The 17,838-nt window shown below is 37.5% G+C and overlaps 1 protein-coding gene across 4 annotated transcripts; it reads right to left on the bottom strand.

Annotated features, from left to right (window-relative positions):
- Nucleotides 1-849: 849 nt before the first annotated feature.
- plekhm2 (pleckstrin homology domain containing, family M (with RUN domain) member 2) lies at nt 850-17,537 on the bottom strand. Of its 4 annotated transcripts, XM_079802555.1 has the most exons (21): nt 17,424-17,537; nt 16,463-16,569; nt 16,261-16,370; nt 16,011-16,110; nt 15,813-15,900; nt 14,669-14,843; nt 14,162-14,221; nt 11,094-11,364; nt 8,607-9,365; nt 8,426-8,495; nt 8,245-8,268; nt 6,924-7,014; nt 6,768-6,832; nt 6,603-6,691; nt 6,384-6,516; nt 5,557-5,747; nt 5,400-5,465; nt 4,174-4,333; nt 3,532-3,711; nt 3,204-3,320; nt 1,313-2,975 (listed from the first exon to the last, which is right to left on the bottom strand). In XM_079802555.1, exons 1-21 carry the CDS (start codon nt 17,481-17,483, stop codon nt 2,838-2,840), a joined length of 3,054 nt encoding a protein of 1,017 aa, XP_079658681.1. In that variant the 5' UTR covers nt 17,484-17,537; the 3' UTR covers nt 1,313-2,837. The 4 variants fall into 4 exon arrangements, with proteins under 4 accessions (XP_079658682.1, XP_079658684.1, XP_079658681.1 ...); XM_079802556.1 differs by lacking the exon at nt 8,245-8,268 and having other exon boundaries at nt 850-2,975; nt 17,424-17,532; XM_079802557.1 differs by lacking the exon at nt 14,162-14,221 and having other exon boundaries at nt 17,424-17,516.
- Between the last annotated feature and the right edge of the window lie 301 nt (nt 17,538-17,838).

The following is a 17,838-nucleotide window of genomic DNA, read 5'->3' as shown; positions in this document are numbered from 1 at the left end:
AATTAACAAAGAACAAATGATTTGTGATTGGTGCTATGGTTTATGCTCCCCCAAAAGAATATCTCCACATGTTGCATGTGATCATTTTTGCTGCCCCATCCCCCTAATCTCTGTGGTGCATTAATATTTTGATGTCACTGCGGCAGTGCAAACAGAGGGAGGAGAGAAATAAAGAGAAGGGGTTGGGCAGATAAAGGGAGAAGGAGGAAGGTTTGAGCACCTTCTGTTCATTGATGTGAACTGCAGGAGAAGAGAGGCATGGGTAACTGGAAAAGCAACTGCAGAAATTCACCACTAAATAAGATTAAAGTCAGAAAATAAATTGAGACTCAGTATTTTATAACAACAAAATTTTTTTAGATTTTTTCTCACTATCACAGGATCTGCATAAAAGAAAAGCAACACTAGAGATTTTAGGGGTTCCTTAGAAAGAGGAATCACAGAAACTAGGATAGAATTTGGTTACCTTCATATTGTGAACTAACCTAGGTTGTTTAATTACCATTGTCTATAGGTACTTTGTACATTGGATAAAGTGTTTTTACATGTAGAAAACAAATAGAAGAAGCTACAAGACGACTTTAGTTCCACAGTTTTTCAATTTTGGTGGGAATTAAATGCATGCAAATAATGTGAGATAATGTTTCACTGTGCAGTTCATTATGTTTCACCATTAGATGGTGCCATGACACCCGTTTTACTTTATTTACCCTAGTGAAAAAAAACCTTTAACAAAATGTATTTAAAATACATTTTATTTCATACTAAGTATACTACAAATCCATTAATATATTTACTGACATATCACTCAAGAGTTACTGATAGAAATATTATAATTAAACTTTATTTGGAGTACTTCTTTATTGCACAATGCACATTTCTTAATATCAAGCCTAAAATGTGTTTTTTTTTTATATCGGTAAGGAGAGTATGTTCTCTGTATAATATCAGTCTTTAAATGCAAAATATTTTTACAATTGCAGGGTATTCTAAGGGATAGTTCAGCCAAAAATGAAAATAGCGTCATCATTTAATCACCCTCAAGTTGTTCCAAACCTGTATGAGTTTCTTTGTTCTGCTGAACACAAAAGAAGATATTTAGAAGAATGTTTGTAACAAAGCAGAGAGAGCAACCATTGACTACCATAGTATTTTTTCCCCTACTATGGTAGTCAATGGTTGCTCTATGTGCTTGGTTACAAACATTCTTCTAAATATCTTCTTTTGTGTTCAGCAGATTTTTACCACAAGCTTTTACCCCTTTCAATATGTCAGTGTCACTACAAATGCAGACATGTTATTCATACTTTTTCTCCATTTAAAAAAAGGCATGTTTATTTATTTGTTATCATATTAATGACATCTTCCAAAATGTACATGCAGCATTTAGTGTATTTGAGACATTAAGAGTGTTAGAACAACATTATTGACTACTGTTGGTCACTCCCATTAAAAAAATAAAAAATATAGAACTGAAAGTAAAAAATAAAACGAAACATAAAACCACATTTCAATTGTTAATGAACAACTGTATTCCATCATTGTCCAGCAATGTATTATTTAAAATCACTGTTGACTGGAACAAACTTCAACATACCTGAGATTCTGCTTCTGTTTCCATTCATCACAGTCTGGCAAAGATCCACATACTCAAGTTTGCTTTCTTTAAAACCATTCTACATTCTTAAAACAACTTTACAGTGCGTCAATGAAAATGGTATATTTAATGTACAAGGAACTGGGAATGGCTTTGATATTTAAGCTAAAACAGCAATGGATGATCAGTGTAAAATTAGGTTAAAAGAAACAAAGAAAGAACGAAAGAGAGGCGCTGACAACACCTTTTGAAGAGTGTGACTTTAAACAAATTTCTGATTGACTGTATTCCACTGAGAACAAAAAAAAAAGTAATGCATTTTTCTTAAACCCGATAAAGTTTTGCTGTGAATGCTTATGTATGACTGTAAATCCTTTTAATGGCATGGTAAAAAAAAAAAAAAAAACCTCAAACCTAGCTCTCAACAAAAGTACAAACAGAACACCAACGAACGCATAATTCCGAACCTTGTGCAATTCAGCCGTAATCGAGACTCCTTCATTTCTAACCATTGTCACTTTAGTTGCAAAAGCATTAATAACTTAAATGGCATAGCCTATTAGAACTGTATGATTGATTCTAACACATTTCTTCAGTCCATTATAACAGCAGCGGTGACATGCTGGTCCCTCACCAGTGTTAGCAGTACTGATTGATATGAAATATCTAAATGAAATCCAGACCAATTCCCCCTATTTCTTTCTCTCTGTGTTTTGAGTGTCTGTGCCAAGCTGCCATGCAAACCGTTATACTTTCAATTGGTTATCTTAAAGCAGCCAAATAATATCAATGGTGTAAACATAACTAAAATTCTCTTCCGCAAGTGCTCACAAAGCAGTTTGTACCTCTTTATATAGTACAGGCATGAACGGTATCTGTCCATAGACTTTATACAAGGAAGAAAGGTGTATTTAGAAAAAAAAAATTGACTATGTATTTACACTCTTTATAGTCCAAACACATGAGTGTCTTTTTGATTTCCTGTTGCAGACTTCCACTAGTAAAAGCCAAAGCCTTTCGCATAAATCCTTAAATATTTGTGCAAGGCGGGTGTAAACGAGGTCGGGCCTTATTACCGGAAGTTTAATTTTATATGAGCCCACTTTGTTCAGTATTGTCTCTGGTCTGGAGAGCTCACCGAGTCTGCTTGTACCTACATAAACAGTAGGTTTGCTGGTGAGTTGACTTCCCAATGTTGTCCTATAAAATCCTGGGCTCACTGTAGTGATTCAAAAGGTCGTCAGCACCATGGTTCTCTCTCTGCTCGGCCTCTGTGTAGGCTGTCACTCCTCTGCCAGGCGCTCTTCATCAGCTCCAGCGCCTCCCCGCACCTCTTCTGCACCGACGGGTCTAACACCGGCTTACGAGGCAGAGTCACCTGGACAAACATATGTAGAAATTCAGGTTGTTAATCAATTATATAAATGAATAATTAAATAAAATGTGTATACTTCAAAATGTAGATGTAATCCTTCAGTGTCACATGATCCTTCAGAAATCATTCTAATATGCTGATTAGATGTTCGAAATGTAACATTTCTTATTAGTATCAATGTTGAGAACAGTCGTGCTGCTTAAATATTTCAGGATTTATCCGTTTCTTCACCTGGTAAACAGCAGTCCAAGCTTGGCTCAATTCTGCAAGTAGCCGATCTCGCTCCTCACATCCGCTAAAATATAAAACCCAGGGAGGGAGAAAGTGTGCACGGTCTTCTGCAAATTCCTGCAAAGAGACACAAAGGGTGAGGGCACAAGTTAAAAAAAAGCTTTCGCATTCATAAACTAATGTGATTCATAATGACAAGCATACATTTTTTCAAACAGCATGGGAAAAAAAGATCTAAGGAACACCCTATTTGTAGATGTGAGACTACAAATAGCAAACATCTGTTCAAAGAGACATCTTATGCTCTACAATCTGCATGAAGTCTTACAATGACACAGTATTCTTTATTGTCCTCCAGGCAAACAGCTGTGACATCGTTCAGATCAGCTCCTCCTAGAGAACGGAAAAAACTGGTCTGGCAATCCTGGTGACACGTGAGCAACTTCCTGTCTGTGAGCACTAGGCAACATGGAATACAGGGTGCAGGAGCTACTCCTTGTGGGATAATCTGAGAAAGAAAAATAAACAAGATGTTTCGGTCAACATCTGGGGAATTCTGAACTAAGAAAACATCTACAACATCGTTTTGTATTTTAGTATATGTATGGTTAACTTTGTTTTATTTAAATGGATTTTTTTTTATTGAGTCTAGGTTTTAAATGGACCTTTGGGGTTGTGAGTAATTTCGTTGAATAAAGTACTTGTACTTGAACTTGAACATCAACTAAAATGCAAATGTTGGCATGTTTGGAACTGATGAGGAACAATAACACATTGTCATGTGGCGAATCTGAAAGCATTTCAAATGCAAACGCATGATTAGAAAGAAGTCTGAAAATGTGCATTTAGTCACACTTCCCAAAAAATGCAAAGAGATCTTGTCTCCAGAATGCTTTGACAACATAAATTGAGAACTTCAGGGAAAATGCATCCAGAAAAAAAGGTTAATGTGTGTGTGATGGTGGCTCACCCCTTTAGAGACAGACTGGCAGAGAAGCTGCATCCAGTCGGCCATTTCCAGTTCGTTTTCTGCACTGAGCTCTAATGGAGGATGTTCCGTCAGAATTACTTGAAATGCATGAGGCTTCTCTGTGCTGTTTGAACGCCTGCAGCCTCCACAGTGCCCTCCCCTACAACAGAAACACAACTGCATGAAAATATAAACGGTTTTTAAGTGGGCATGTTTCACATTGATTTTTATATTAAGTTGCCAAAAGTGAAATCCATGAACTGGAACACAGTGTACTGGTAGTAACCGATTACATATAATCTGGATTATGTGATCAAATTCCAAAAAATAATTAAATGTAATTAGATTATATTACATTTTAAATTACTTGAAATCAGACTACAGTTACTTTTTTATGGATTACATTGGCAGTATTTATTTGTCAATTCGTTGATTCTCCCAACTATTTTTTTTTCTTTTTAAATTTTCCTTTCTAAAAAGGCCTACTGCTTAAATGCGTTCAGAAGGTCTTCCAGGTTTTTGGAAATGTACACAGACCAGCCACTAGTCATGAGCCTAAAACCGAGATCCACTCAGCATTTGATCAATGGATTTACAGAAATAATTTCTGATTTATTTTTTAAGAAGAGTTTTCCCAACATTGCATATCTAATCAGCTCCTGAAAAACACATTAATAATAATTTGAATTGTCACTCATTATCAGTCATTAACCATTTATTACAGTCATTGGAAGGCTTTCAAATGTACAAATTCACATTATTTCATATTTGCATGCAATGCAGGGATTCCCCAACTTTTTTGTCAGCTGTTTACTTGTTAGTTACTAATTTAATAAGTTAGTAAAATGAGTAAATAATACTAAAAAAGCTTAATTTTATTTATTTATTAAGCGATTTATTTTAAGTTTATATGATTTAATTACTTAATAGCTTCTCATTAATGTAATATTTAATGCACTTCATGTTGTTGATAACGTAGAATGGAATAGATCTTCTTTCTCTGTATTTTTATATCAAAATATACATACAAGAATACCTAAACAATGTGATAAACGAGTTGGGATGTCTAAAGGTAATTTAAAAGTAGTCTGAATATTTTATCTTAAATATGTAATGTAATGGATTACGTTACTAACAAAAAAAAATCCATGTAAATAGGAATCAGTAACTGACTACAATTTGTAAGTAATCTACCCAGCACTGCTGGAACAACAGCGGAAGCTTACCCCATGGTAACAGACATCAAAGGTGTAACATCTGTTCTCTCTGCATACTGATACAGGATGCCATTGCTGCCAGGTGAACAGTAGATTGAGATTCAGTACACATGAACAGCTTGCTGAAACATGGACAAATAGTTTAAAGCGCCAAACCCTTTTGTACCTGAGAACTAAGTAACAGCTTTTCCACAATTCCTTCCCCAAATAAGAATTCCCGGCCCGGTACAACAGTGGCCCCTCTTTAGTGCTACTGGATTCTTTGGATCTGGACGGAGATGTAGGTGAAGCCACTGTCACATCCATGGGGTCCTCCCAGTGAACCAGAGAATACAGTCGGATACACATCTCCGACAACTACACAAACACAGTAAGCACAAAATCAGCAAGTCCTAGCATGTGCATTTAGTTAACTATTTGATGAGCAACTGAAAAGTACTTTTGCAATGTCTTCCTTTCAAAAACTGGTCATTTGAACAGAAACTAGGATGTGGTTTTATAAGGCACATTTTTTTTAACAATTATTTTTAACTTTAAAAAGAAAAGTGTGAGTGGCTAAATTATAATTTTTTTCTCTTTGAAATGTAATTCATACATTAAAGGGGAAATATATTGTGTAATAAATAATAATATTATTATTATTAATATTATGCAAGCTCTGTGGCCTCCCTTACAAATCATATCAGTCCAAAAAATGCACTATAATTATGACAACAATGCATGTTGTGAATATTTTTTTATAAACAGAAACTGGGAAACAAACATAAACAATAATATAAATTCTATGAATAATAATAATATATTAATTTGAATAATTTGAAGTCATCCTGCATCCCCCTCACTTTGCGGAGGTCATACTGGTCTGAACTCTATGATCCTTATAAATGCTTTAGGAAGAGGAGGAGTCAGCATGAAGAACTAAGATTATCAAAGTGAGCCACTGTCTGCCATAGTCTCATGCATTATTCAGGATGATAGATCTTCTCCATTTACCTCACAGTGAGTCTCTTGACATACAAACTTAGAAAGAGCTAGTTTCTCCATGGTGGCGTCAGTGAGAACAGAGGGGAAGGGAGGCTCCCTACAGCCGTTTTCCATGGCTGCATTCAGCACAGTCAAAAACCAGCTGAGGAGAGAACATAAAGAAATACTCTTCAAAGACATGCACACTAATTGACCTCATAGGGATGTGCTTCAATTTTAAAAACTCACACAGTCAGAGATGAGTCAGCTGTGTCCAGTAGGAACTGCCGCCTTCTGTTAGTGCACACCAGAGTGATAGTCTGCTGGTGAAATCCCACCTAAGGCACAAACAAGGGCTCTAATCTCTCTGCAGCATGCCAAACTGATCGTTCAGGCTTCAGATTGTTTACTCACAGAGATGTAGTCAAGCTCATTATAAGACACCGCCTCCTCAACACTATAAGGCTTCTCTGCTGCCCCTGAAGATCAATGGGACACAACAACATATGCAAACAAGCGCTTTTGTATATGTTCCTAACAATGTCCTGAATGAACTGAAGGTTTGCTGACCTTTACGCAAGAGGTAAATGTAGCAGTCTGTCAACAGCAGATACAGAGGCTGCAAATCTCCTTCCATGTGGCCTGTGCTCATTCTCACCATCTGAAATAAATGCAAACAATCAATAGGACAGCGCCGTTTTACAGTAGAGGTTCACATTTCATTAGAATGTATGTGTTATTCACATTACACATTAATAGAAGCATAAAATAACATGTTTAATTATAGGTTGGCCAATTATATTTGAAGTAAGGCCTTGTTTACTGGTATCATTTCCCAGGTTTAATTTTCAAGAGTCTCTTATTTCAGGACTACACTGATCAGGCATAACATTATGACTACCTTCCTAATATTGTGTTTTGCTGCCAAAACAGCCCTGACGTCGAGGCATGGGCTCCACTAGACCCCTGAAGGTGTGCTGTGGTATCTGGCATCAAGATGTTAGCAGCAGATCCTTTAAGTCCTGTAAGTTGCGAGGTGGTGGGGCCTCCATGGATCAGACTTGTTTGTTCAGCACATCCTACAGATGCTCGATTGGATTGAGATCTGGGGAATTTCGAGGCCAAGTCAACACCTCAAACTCGTTATGCTCCTCAAACCATTCGTGAACCATTTTTGCTTTGTGGCAGGGCGCATTATCCTGCTGAAAGAGGCCACAGCCACCAGGGAATACCGTTTCCATGAAAGGGTTTACATGGTCTGCAACAATGCTTAGGTGGTACGTGTCAAAGTAACATCCACATGGATGGTCAAAATGTTATGCCTGATCGGTGTATATACATTACTTACTAGACAAACACAAAACCATTAACCACTTTCATTCAAGTTTAGTTTTTTTTTAAATAAATTCATAATTTTAATTAATTTGTCATAGAGGATACATGAATTGATGAAAAGTGGCAGTAAAAAATTTATAATGTTACAAAATATTTCAATAAAAAATTGGTTTTAATCTTTCTATTCATCAAAAAATCCTAAAAAAAATTTATCATGGTTTCCACACAAAATATTAGGCAGCCATTTTCAACATTGATTATATTAAGAAATGCTTCTTGAGAAAAAAATCTGCATATTATAATTACTTTTGAAGGATCATGTGACATGTGATTATGAGAACTAAAGTAGTAGCTGCTGTAAAATTCAGCTTTCATCACTGGAACAAATTATAATTTTAAAATAAAACAAAACGGTTCTCAATAAAATTTCACATTACTGTTTCTTGATCAAATAAATACAGCCTTAGTGAGCATAAGATAGTTCTTTCATAAACTCTTACCGACACAGACTTTTGAACGGTAGTGTATATATATTTATATATGTGTAAGTATATACCTTGTTTGATTTTTCCATCTGACTCTGAGGGTCACAAATGTCATAGAATGTTTTAGTAAATGGGCAAAATGAGGAAATGTGGCCAAGATATCTTGCACTAGTAAGCTGCAGCATGGACACAATGTAAAATTACAAATACATAGGTATCCATTAAGTGATATTATACCAAATATAGTTTTACCTTAAACAGTTGTTCTTCATTCTCCCTGAAAACATGAATCATGAGCAGCAACAAGTGATTATTATCCACCCTGTACAACAAACAAAAACAAATAACTTAACCTCATAATAAATCACATAGTGTGTCATTATTAGAGCTATTCTAAGCATAAAAACTCATTGATTAAAATCTTAAATCTCACTTAAACTCTGCAGGATGGGAGCACTGTGTTGCACTGTCTTTATCCTCCTCCTGCTCTTCTTCTGCTTTACTCGGTTTCTCCTGAGCTGATGTCTCTATGGGGATGGAGGGATCCTGCACTGCAGCTGGTGTCTCTGCTTCTCCCTCATCTTCATCGCCAATAAAAACATCCTGCGGCTCGCCATTCCCTGCAGAGTCATTGTGCCCACCACACGAGGCAGCAGGTTCTGGACTCTGGGAGGTAAAACAGTAGAAGTCTGCAGGTGGCAGGGGGGCCTGCAGGAAGCTACGGCTTGGGTCCGGAGGTTCACCGCCCGAGTCCTCACGAAAGGGCCGCTGATGGGAAGGTCCATCGTGACTAGTGCATATTCCATCCCCTCCCTCCTCACCTTCACGTGGTTGCCAGCTCTCTCCATCCAGTGAACCGTTCAGCCTGTCCATGACGTCACGGAGGGGTTGGCCCACACTGTCCATAGAAGTGTCAGTCATTTCAGGGAGCCTCAGTCCAGCCTCCGGGTCTTCATCTTCTCCTTCTCGTCTCCCATTCATCATGGACTCAGTCCCAGGACCGTCTGGCCCCTCCAAAGGACCCCGATTGTCCACGTGAAGCTTGTCCACTAGAATGTCTCTCTCAACCACTATCTGAAGGCTTTCCTCAGTGTCAGCTGTATCTGGAGAGATGACATTCTGCTCACTGCTCACAGAGTCTGTCGACCCTCTTCCTCGTCGTTTCTTACCAGGCCTTCTGCGCCTTGCCATTCTGTCACACAAAAGATACATTTATGAAAACAAAACAGGGAAATCATAAATAATGTTAAAACTATTTAGCACAGTGTCATTGTAAAACAAAGAAACAAGAACACTATATTTAAGTGTAGTTTAAAGGTGAAGTGTGACAATTCTGTGGCATTAGTGGTACCAAATATTATTGCAAAAATTTCCATTGACATCCATTCAAAAGTATCCATTTATTCTGATTAAATAAAATGTTTGGCAAGCAACATATACAACTGTAATTATTTAATTAAAGGGGTCCTATTGTGCTTTTCTCTTTTTCAACTTTAGTTGTTTGATCTGCAAGGTTACAAAGTCCACTCCAAGGGAGATATTTTATTTAACGGAATTCACTTTCCAAAAGCTACAAAGAACGAGTCATTTGGAATGCAAGTGTTTTTTTTCCGGGCTTTGTGAAGTTATAATGTTACTTATTTAAATAATCACACCAACGGAATATGCAAACAAAGGGTGCGAGGTCTGGTTGAGCTGCATTAGAGAAGACAACTGTTGTTGCTATGTCAAAGAGACGCAAAGAGAATTTATTTTAAACACCGTTCCTGAACATTATAATCCCAACGTTTATCTGTGCACTGCACATTTTACGGAAAACAGCTTCCAGAACCTAAGAGAGTACAATGAAGGCTACGCACAAACACTTCTCCTGAAACAAAGCAGTTCCCACTTTGTCGGGACAATTTGTTGTTTGTGGACCCCAATTGCAAGCATGTCTTATTATTTGTAGTTGCGTTTTCTATTAACAGTTCCAATGTTGTTGCTACGATGCTCGCCTGCTAGCTAAATGTTGATATTGTGTTTACTCAAGCTTTTGTAAACTTTCGCTTTTGTAAGGCTGTTCACCGCCCCTTAAGAAAATTAACCATGGTTTTGTGATCGATTTCTGTTTGTATTTCCATAGTTTTCCGACAAATATCATGATTAAATGGTGTATAACATCATATCTAAAATGTATAAGAAAATTGCAATAAAAGCATTAAATCCATTCTACATAAGGTTTGTTACCATTCTTAAGAATGAATCCGGCTTGAATTGGTTTGAAATTGATGCCATCCTTAATATTTACATCTGAGTAGAGCTTGCAGTTATGATAAGGTGCGTGACATTTCCCGAACGTGCGCTAAGCGGTGCCAATCACAACATACTAGACCAGGTAACCAATCACAGCACATTTCATATTTCGGAAGGAGGGGCTTCTTCGAAGCGGCATGTTTGGGCCAGACTGGGGAAAGAGGTGCTGTAATAAATGTAAAATTATGTGGAAAATTATATTTTTTGAACAATCAAGCATGAAAGCATATTCTAGTACACCCCAAAAACAAAACCGAGACTTCATAAAAGGGCATAACAGGACCCCTTTAAATGAATGATGTTTGGCCAGCGACCTGTTTTGGAGGACTCTTAAACCAAAAATTGTACTAGCAGAGCAACTGTCATTAAGGTAAATTGTAATGCTAAAAGGTATTACAGATTTACTTGACAAGACAGGCTAACATCACTGGTTGAGCCACACATTGACATCTAAAACTGCTCAAAATATTCTTTAGGAAGTTAGCCTATACTTCATAGTTGCATTAAACTAAAATACATTCTTGTAAAACAAAACAAAAATGACACACCTCACCCTTTCAACGGATAATGTGTGATTTGCCACTACTATAATCCTACACCATTAGCTCTAATGCTCAAGACACACCTAATGACTTCCAGCTCAGTGCTGGTGATCTCAGCATCTTCTCCTGTCGTGGAAGCATGACGGCTAGCCATGTGAACCGGGGTGACATCAGCTGAAGTGTTAGTGTCTGAGTCCTCTTTGAAGGGATTGCGCCGAAACGTAGGGCTTCGCGTCAGAGACGTGGTCCTGATGATACCTGCAGAGGCCCTGATCACCACACAGTCACTGACAACAGTCTGAGGGTCCGATCCTGAAGAACGGGGCCCACTGACAGGATCGGTCAAGTCTCCCTCTGTCAGAAAACGTCAAGAAGCGAAGTCATCTTAGACATGCAGGTATTAGTAACTCATAGGAGTGTTAGGCAGGATACACAGCTACTGAATCATGGCGAATGCACAGAGATGTACAACAAACTGTTTTGAAAAACTTAGCTTTCCAGCTATCTCATCCTTTTATTTATCTAAAAAATTTGGGAAAATAAATCACAAATAGTGAAAATTATTAAATGACTTGCAGATAATTTTTTTTGCTGTTAACCCTCTGGGGTACTTCGGGTCAAAAATGACCCGAAGCGTTTTATAAAAACATTTAAAAAATCGTAGCTTCATCGTAATGGTCCGAAACTTGGTGACTTTATTGGTACTTGGTATATGAACACCCAAAAAAAAAAAAAAATAATCGGGGACAGGATTTGATCAGTCTAAGTGGTCGTAAAAAAAAAAAAGTCACACTCAGGACCTTCGGGTCAAAAATAGGACCCCCATAGGAAATGGGCAAAATTTTGAAAATACAGAGTTTTTTTGTGCATACAATCTACAAATCAGCCAGGATGCAGAAAAAAAGGACTCCACAATGAAGGGGTGAATCTTTAAAATATCAAGAGTGCAAAACAGACACAAAAAAAAACTCACACACACCTACACAAAAACACAATTAGCTTTTGAAATGGCGTTCATTTGTATGTGCGTGTGTTTTTGTGTGTATAGGTGTGTGTGCGTGTGAGTCCTTTTTTTCTGCATCCTGGCTGATTTGTAGGCCGAAGGTCCTGAGAGTGACTATTTTTTTTACGACCACTTAGACTTTTCAAATCCTGTCCCCAATTTTTTGGGTGTTCATATACCAAGTACCAATAAAGTTACCAAGTTTCGGACCATTCCGATGAAGCTACGATTTTTTTTATTTTATTTATAAAACGCAAGATCCACTATAGTGGTAAAAATTTGCTATTGCGTGATTAAAATGCTCAATGTGTCCACCGGATGGCACCGATCTCATTTAAAAAAATTGCTTTCATGAGGCCTAGGCTTGACTCTAAAATGAAATACAACAAAAAAATATAAATATTATATAATATAAAATATTAATTATAAATCATCAAATTATCTCAAAACACCAAAAAAGAAAAGAAAAAAATATTATTGAACAAAAATATATTTCATTGATTTAACTCAAATCTTTTTTATCTTAATTCCGCCCTCCGGGTCATTTTTGACCCGAAGGTCCTGAGTGTGACCCATAAATGAAGTACCCCAGAGGGTTAAAGGGTTAGTTCACCCAAAAACTTAAATTAGCCCATGATTTACTCACCCTCAAGCCATCCTAGGTGTATATGACTTTCTTCTTTCAGACGAACGCAGAGTTATATTAAAAAATGCCCTGGCTCTTCCAAGCTTTATAATGGCAGTGATTGTTGCTTCGTTTTTGAAGTCCATAAAAGTGCATCTATCCATCATATAACTGCTCCACACGGCTCCGGGGGGTTAATAAAGGCCTTCTGAAGTGAAGTGGTGCGCTTATGTAAGAAAAATATCCATATTTAAGATTTTACAAAGTGTAATATCCAACTTCACAAAAGGGCTGCCGTTCCAGCATATACATAGGACGCAGGCGTAGCGTAAGTTCCGGTGACAAACGCAGAAGCGCAGGGGATAGAGCAAAACAAAACACCGGTCGTGAATTATAAGTCTAAAACGAGGGTGTTTAAAGAACCATGTAGGAGGATTTTGTTCGCGCGAGATCTACTATATTCACACCGGAGCGTCCTACGTCATACGCTGTAACGCCACACACCAGCCTCTCGTGAACGCGCAGACGACAGTTAGCGGAAGTTAGATATTACACTTTGTAAAATCTTTAAAAAATAAGTTACACAAACACACCACTTCGCTTCAGAATGCCTTTATTAACCCCCCGGAGCCGCGTGGAGCAGTTATATGATGGATAGATGCACTTTTATGGATTTCAAAACTGAAGCAATAATCACTGCCATTATAAAGCTTGGAAGAGTCAGGACACTTTTTAATATAACTCTGATTGTGTTCGTTTGAAAGAAGAATGGCCTAGGATGGCTTGAAGGTGAGTAAATCATGGGCTAATTTAAGTTTTTGGGTGAACTTTCCCTTTAATTACTAAAGACAGACACGTGTGCTGGAGGTCTTGCTTTGGTTCTGACTATTCTGACTGTTTATTTTAGAAAGAGGATGAAAAAATTGGTAAAACTGCTTAATTTAGTGTTATATCTGCATTAAATACAATTAATTCAATTAAAAATGTATAGTATATTAAACAGTATAATGAAAATGCATATACAGTATTAAATAATTGAATATCATGCAAGCAAAAACTTGGTCTACATATAAAAGACTGCTATTTGGCTATTATGGTCAGCATTTCATTATCATATAAGTCATGACTGATATTTGCCATTGAATTTAAAGCTTTGGAAGCAGTTGGTTAAAATCCAAGCAGCAAACATGCAAACCAGCTGCCACACCGCTGCAGGTGCAATAGCAGAAAAATAAACACAATCCGTCAAACGACAGTGAGTTTCAGCTGCATCAGGCACTGCGTACCATCCCCCAAAAAACCCTGCATTAGCGAAGAGTTGGGTTCTTTTTAGTCTAATATAGACCACGAGCACCTGCAAACCATCTCTTAACTCATCACAAGCACATTGCCAATAACAGATTCTGCGCATGAAACAAACGTGCACTGAGTGAAACGGACATGCTGGTTAGTAACTTTGGAAGGATGGATTGTGTAGGGTTGCAAATGTTAGATTGGGGAAGGGGGAAATAACCATGTCCCACCTTCCCAGTCTGCACTTGGCAATGACTGCAACACAGGGAAGATGTCACCAAAATCATAATCTAAAAAAGGAGAAATAAGACTTATCAATAGGCAGGAAAGAATGATGAAGTGAATGAAAGAAGAACAGAAACTGAAAGAAATCAAAAGTGTGTGTGAAACGTGGCGTATGACAGGAACTAATAAAAAAACTGAATGAGACATTGTGACATAATGAGCTGTGAAATGTGTCACTGAATTAAATGTAAGCATTAATGTGTGATGATCATGTAAGGTCACAGATTATTGAACTCTCACTGCCCTCATCTTTTATATAAATAACCTTTAAGATAACGGTCATCTTGGTGCAGAATAATGAATTATACCAATGGAAATATTCCAATTTGTAAAATAAAAAAAAGGAAGAAAAGGGAAAGACAATATAATAAAGTGTGAAAATAAGACACAAGTTGGAATAGTAACAGACAAAGTGGGAGAAAAAGATGGAGAATTGAATCCGAGCAGCTCACCTTCACTGGATGGGGCAATGGCGCTGTCGTCCCACTCAAGGTTAGTGGAGGTGAGGGAAGTGAAAGAGTGCAACGATAGGCTATCAGAGCTTGGCAACCTCTCCTCAAAATCCAACAGATTCTGAGGTTTGTAGTACTCTGGCATGTAAGGAGCAACATCCAGGTATGGCACGTCCTGTCACCAATTAAAATATTAAGCATGTTTAGGACTTGGAGATATCAATTTTCAGTCATGGAAGATATTGTATAGTATAAGATATAGTAATGGAAATGTAGTATAATGGTATTTCAATATTATAAGTAGGTAGATGACATTAAATATGTTTAGGTAATGGTATTTATATTTATATATATGAGTATAACACACAGTCAAACCAAAATTCACACCTTCATTATTTCTCACATTATCGGTTTATTTGCTATAGTTTAGAAAATGTGTGGGTAATAAAATATGACAAGAACTCATGAACAAATTCGTCTTGATAATGTCAGATAACTTTGATAGAAAGGTATGTAATGGATTACAATCAACCAATCAGCTGTTAAATATAAGTACACAAATAGATAATACCAATTTAGGTCAACAAATGACCAAGCAATGCTTAATTTTGTTCAGTCTGTGGTGTAAAAAGTAATATTAGCAATTAAAGAAAAAACACTTAAAATAGTCAGGTCACAGTGTACAAATAATTTTGGTCCCAAATATTGATCAATTTTACTGGTAGTCCACTGTATGAAGAATTTTGGGTATATGTCGTCACAGTTTACTTTATTTTGCTATCCTCACTTACATAAATTAACTATAGTGTTCTGCAGCCACACTAGTAAAAAAGTATATCTGGTGTCTGAATATTTTTTGGTTTGACTGTATATAGTTTATGCATGTTTTTTTATTTGAAGTACTGCAGGGCTATTTAAGAAATAACTATTGAAGGAATAAGAGTGATACAAACGTGGCCAAAAAAACTTTGACCTATCAGGGCACCTAAATGATACACTCTCTCATATTTTGAAACCGCTTTTAAAGAGCAGTTTCTAAACTTTTTGGCACTAAACTGTATAAGACAGACACCTGTCTAGAATTAGATTGGCTGTTCAACTGTATATCCTAGACCTGAGGAAAACAAATCATGAAGAGTAATACCAGCTCGAGGTCAAAGCGGATGAACTCCAGCCCAGAGACGAGCGTAAGAAACAGAGTGAGATGATCATGACTGCAAACCAATGCATTTCTGCAAAGGAGGAAACAAATCACAAAAATCAGATGACAGCTTAAAGGAAGCACTTTTAAGATCTGAAACCACAGAAGAACAATAATACCCATTCTCTTAAAGTCACTCACTTGTAATAGTATTTCTGGAGCAGTCCTTGATTCTCTTGAAAAAGTCGGAGGTAGCTTTCTAAAGAACTTTCACTGAGTGCCAAGTAGAGCCAGGCACGACCTGTGGAACAACAACACAGAAGTTATGGTTAACTACATGAAACAAGGCCAAACAGTGCCACACAATATTCAACATCTGAATATATCTGACCCCATACTTTTGAACAGTAGTGTACCATTATGAAGCACATCACAGAGGTTTTGGTCTTACTTCTGCCAAGATTGGTAGCTATGTGCTGGAGTTCATCAATCTGTCTGACGGCCTCTCGCCGTGTGAAGTGTAATACGAGGACCCAGTAACCTGATGAGATGTCCTGCAGCCTTGAAGAGAGAAAAGAGAAGACCTGTGTGCTTACAAATGTCTACTTAAAAAGTGCTTGAATTTTCAACGGCTCTGGTGCAGTCTGTCTAACCCATAAAGCAGAGCGTGATCCAGGTGTTCACACAACCGCTGAAGAACCCGGTCGTGATTCCTGATGGCTGGCGTCTCATCCTCACAGGCAGCAAAGTAACTCTGCAACTGAGGATCAAATGTTATGAATCATCATGTGAACATGAATGAAAAATGTTTGTTCTGTCTGGTAAATTTCTGAAGCGCACAGAGCCATGACATTCCAAGCAATCCTTTTCATTCTGGATGAACAACCTAAAATGAGAAATGCACTTTTTGTTTTCTGTGATTCACTGATGAAAGCCGAGCTTTATGGTTTGTAAGTCCATCATAAATCCATGAGAACATACTAACGCCAAGCACCTGATGAGCTAAAATCTGAATGATTAAGTCAAAAGATGGATATTCAGAATCACAGGTGCAAAAGACAGACCAAGAAAGAAAGAAAAAAACAAACATTCTGACCTTACAAACAGCAAAGATTCAGTAGGTATATCCAGAACAAAAAGACAGGATGACCTGGGATGGACCCATAAAGTAAGCAGCAAGCTCTGTTTGTCCTATTAATAGAATCTCATTTGATCACAGGACTTGTTTGCAGGGGCATCGTGTCACTGTTCTGATGTGTCTATGAAGCACATGCAGTAAAGAAGTGTTTACTTGACTGAAATGACTTTATCCCCTTCATGTCATTTTACTGATAAGCAGAAATTAACTACGATATACGTGAACATTATAAACTATAATAACCAATCTAGTGCAGCGACAGTAGACTGGCTAATCTGGTATTCATTCAACCTTGACTTGGAAACACTGGATGTTGTTCTTAAGATGTCAAGGCGTTTGTCTTCACCAAAACACAGCAGGGGGGGGAGGGAGGCCCAACTACTTTGATAGCGTAAACAGCAACACCTCAACTAACCTTCAAATTACAGTCTAGAGAAGGTCGATATATCAGTGCTGCATGTATAGAGGCTTCTTACCTTCTTGACGGAAAAAGAGATGTTTTCGAGGATCCTGTCTTTGACTTTGAGTTGATCCATGTCTGGCTCTGCTCTCTCTGCGGGTGTCAGCTGACGCGCGCTCCCGAGTCGACTCGCGTTGTGTTCACAGGCCACGAGCTAGTGATGACGTTATTTTGTAGTTTTCGCGGCTTTCGATCTGTCTGTTGTTATCATTACTTGAAGAGACGTTCAAGTTTTGTTCTACAACACTAAATTCCACGTGGTCATATTTCAAACTTGAATTTTGAAACAGCTGTTTGTTTTAAATACGTACGTTTCTAGCAAGTCGCTACGGAAGAACTACAACTTTTGTCGGTTGAATTATACGTCATTCATCATGCACGTAATGTTACATTCTTGTCTTGGACGTCTCTTATTACACTAACAAAACAGC

The sequence above is a fragment of the Gobio gobio genome (genome assembly GCF_949357685.1).
Source record: "Gobio gobio genome assembly, chromosome: 21".
Lineage (NCBI taxonomy): Eukaryota > Metazoa > Chordata > Actinopteri > Cypriniformes > Gobionidae > Gobio > Gobio gobio.
Note: the sequence above shows the minus strand (reverse complement) of the source record. Positions and strands in the feature narration are given on the sequence as shown.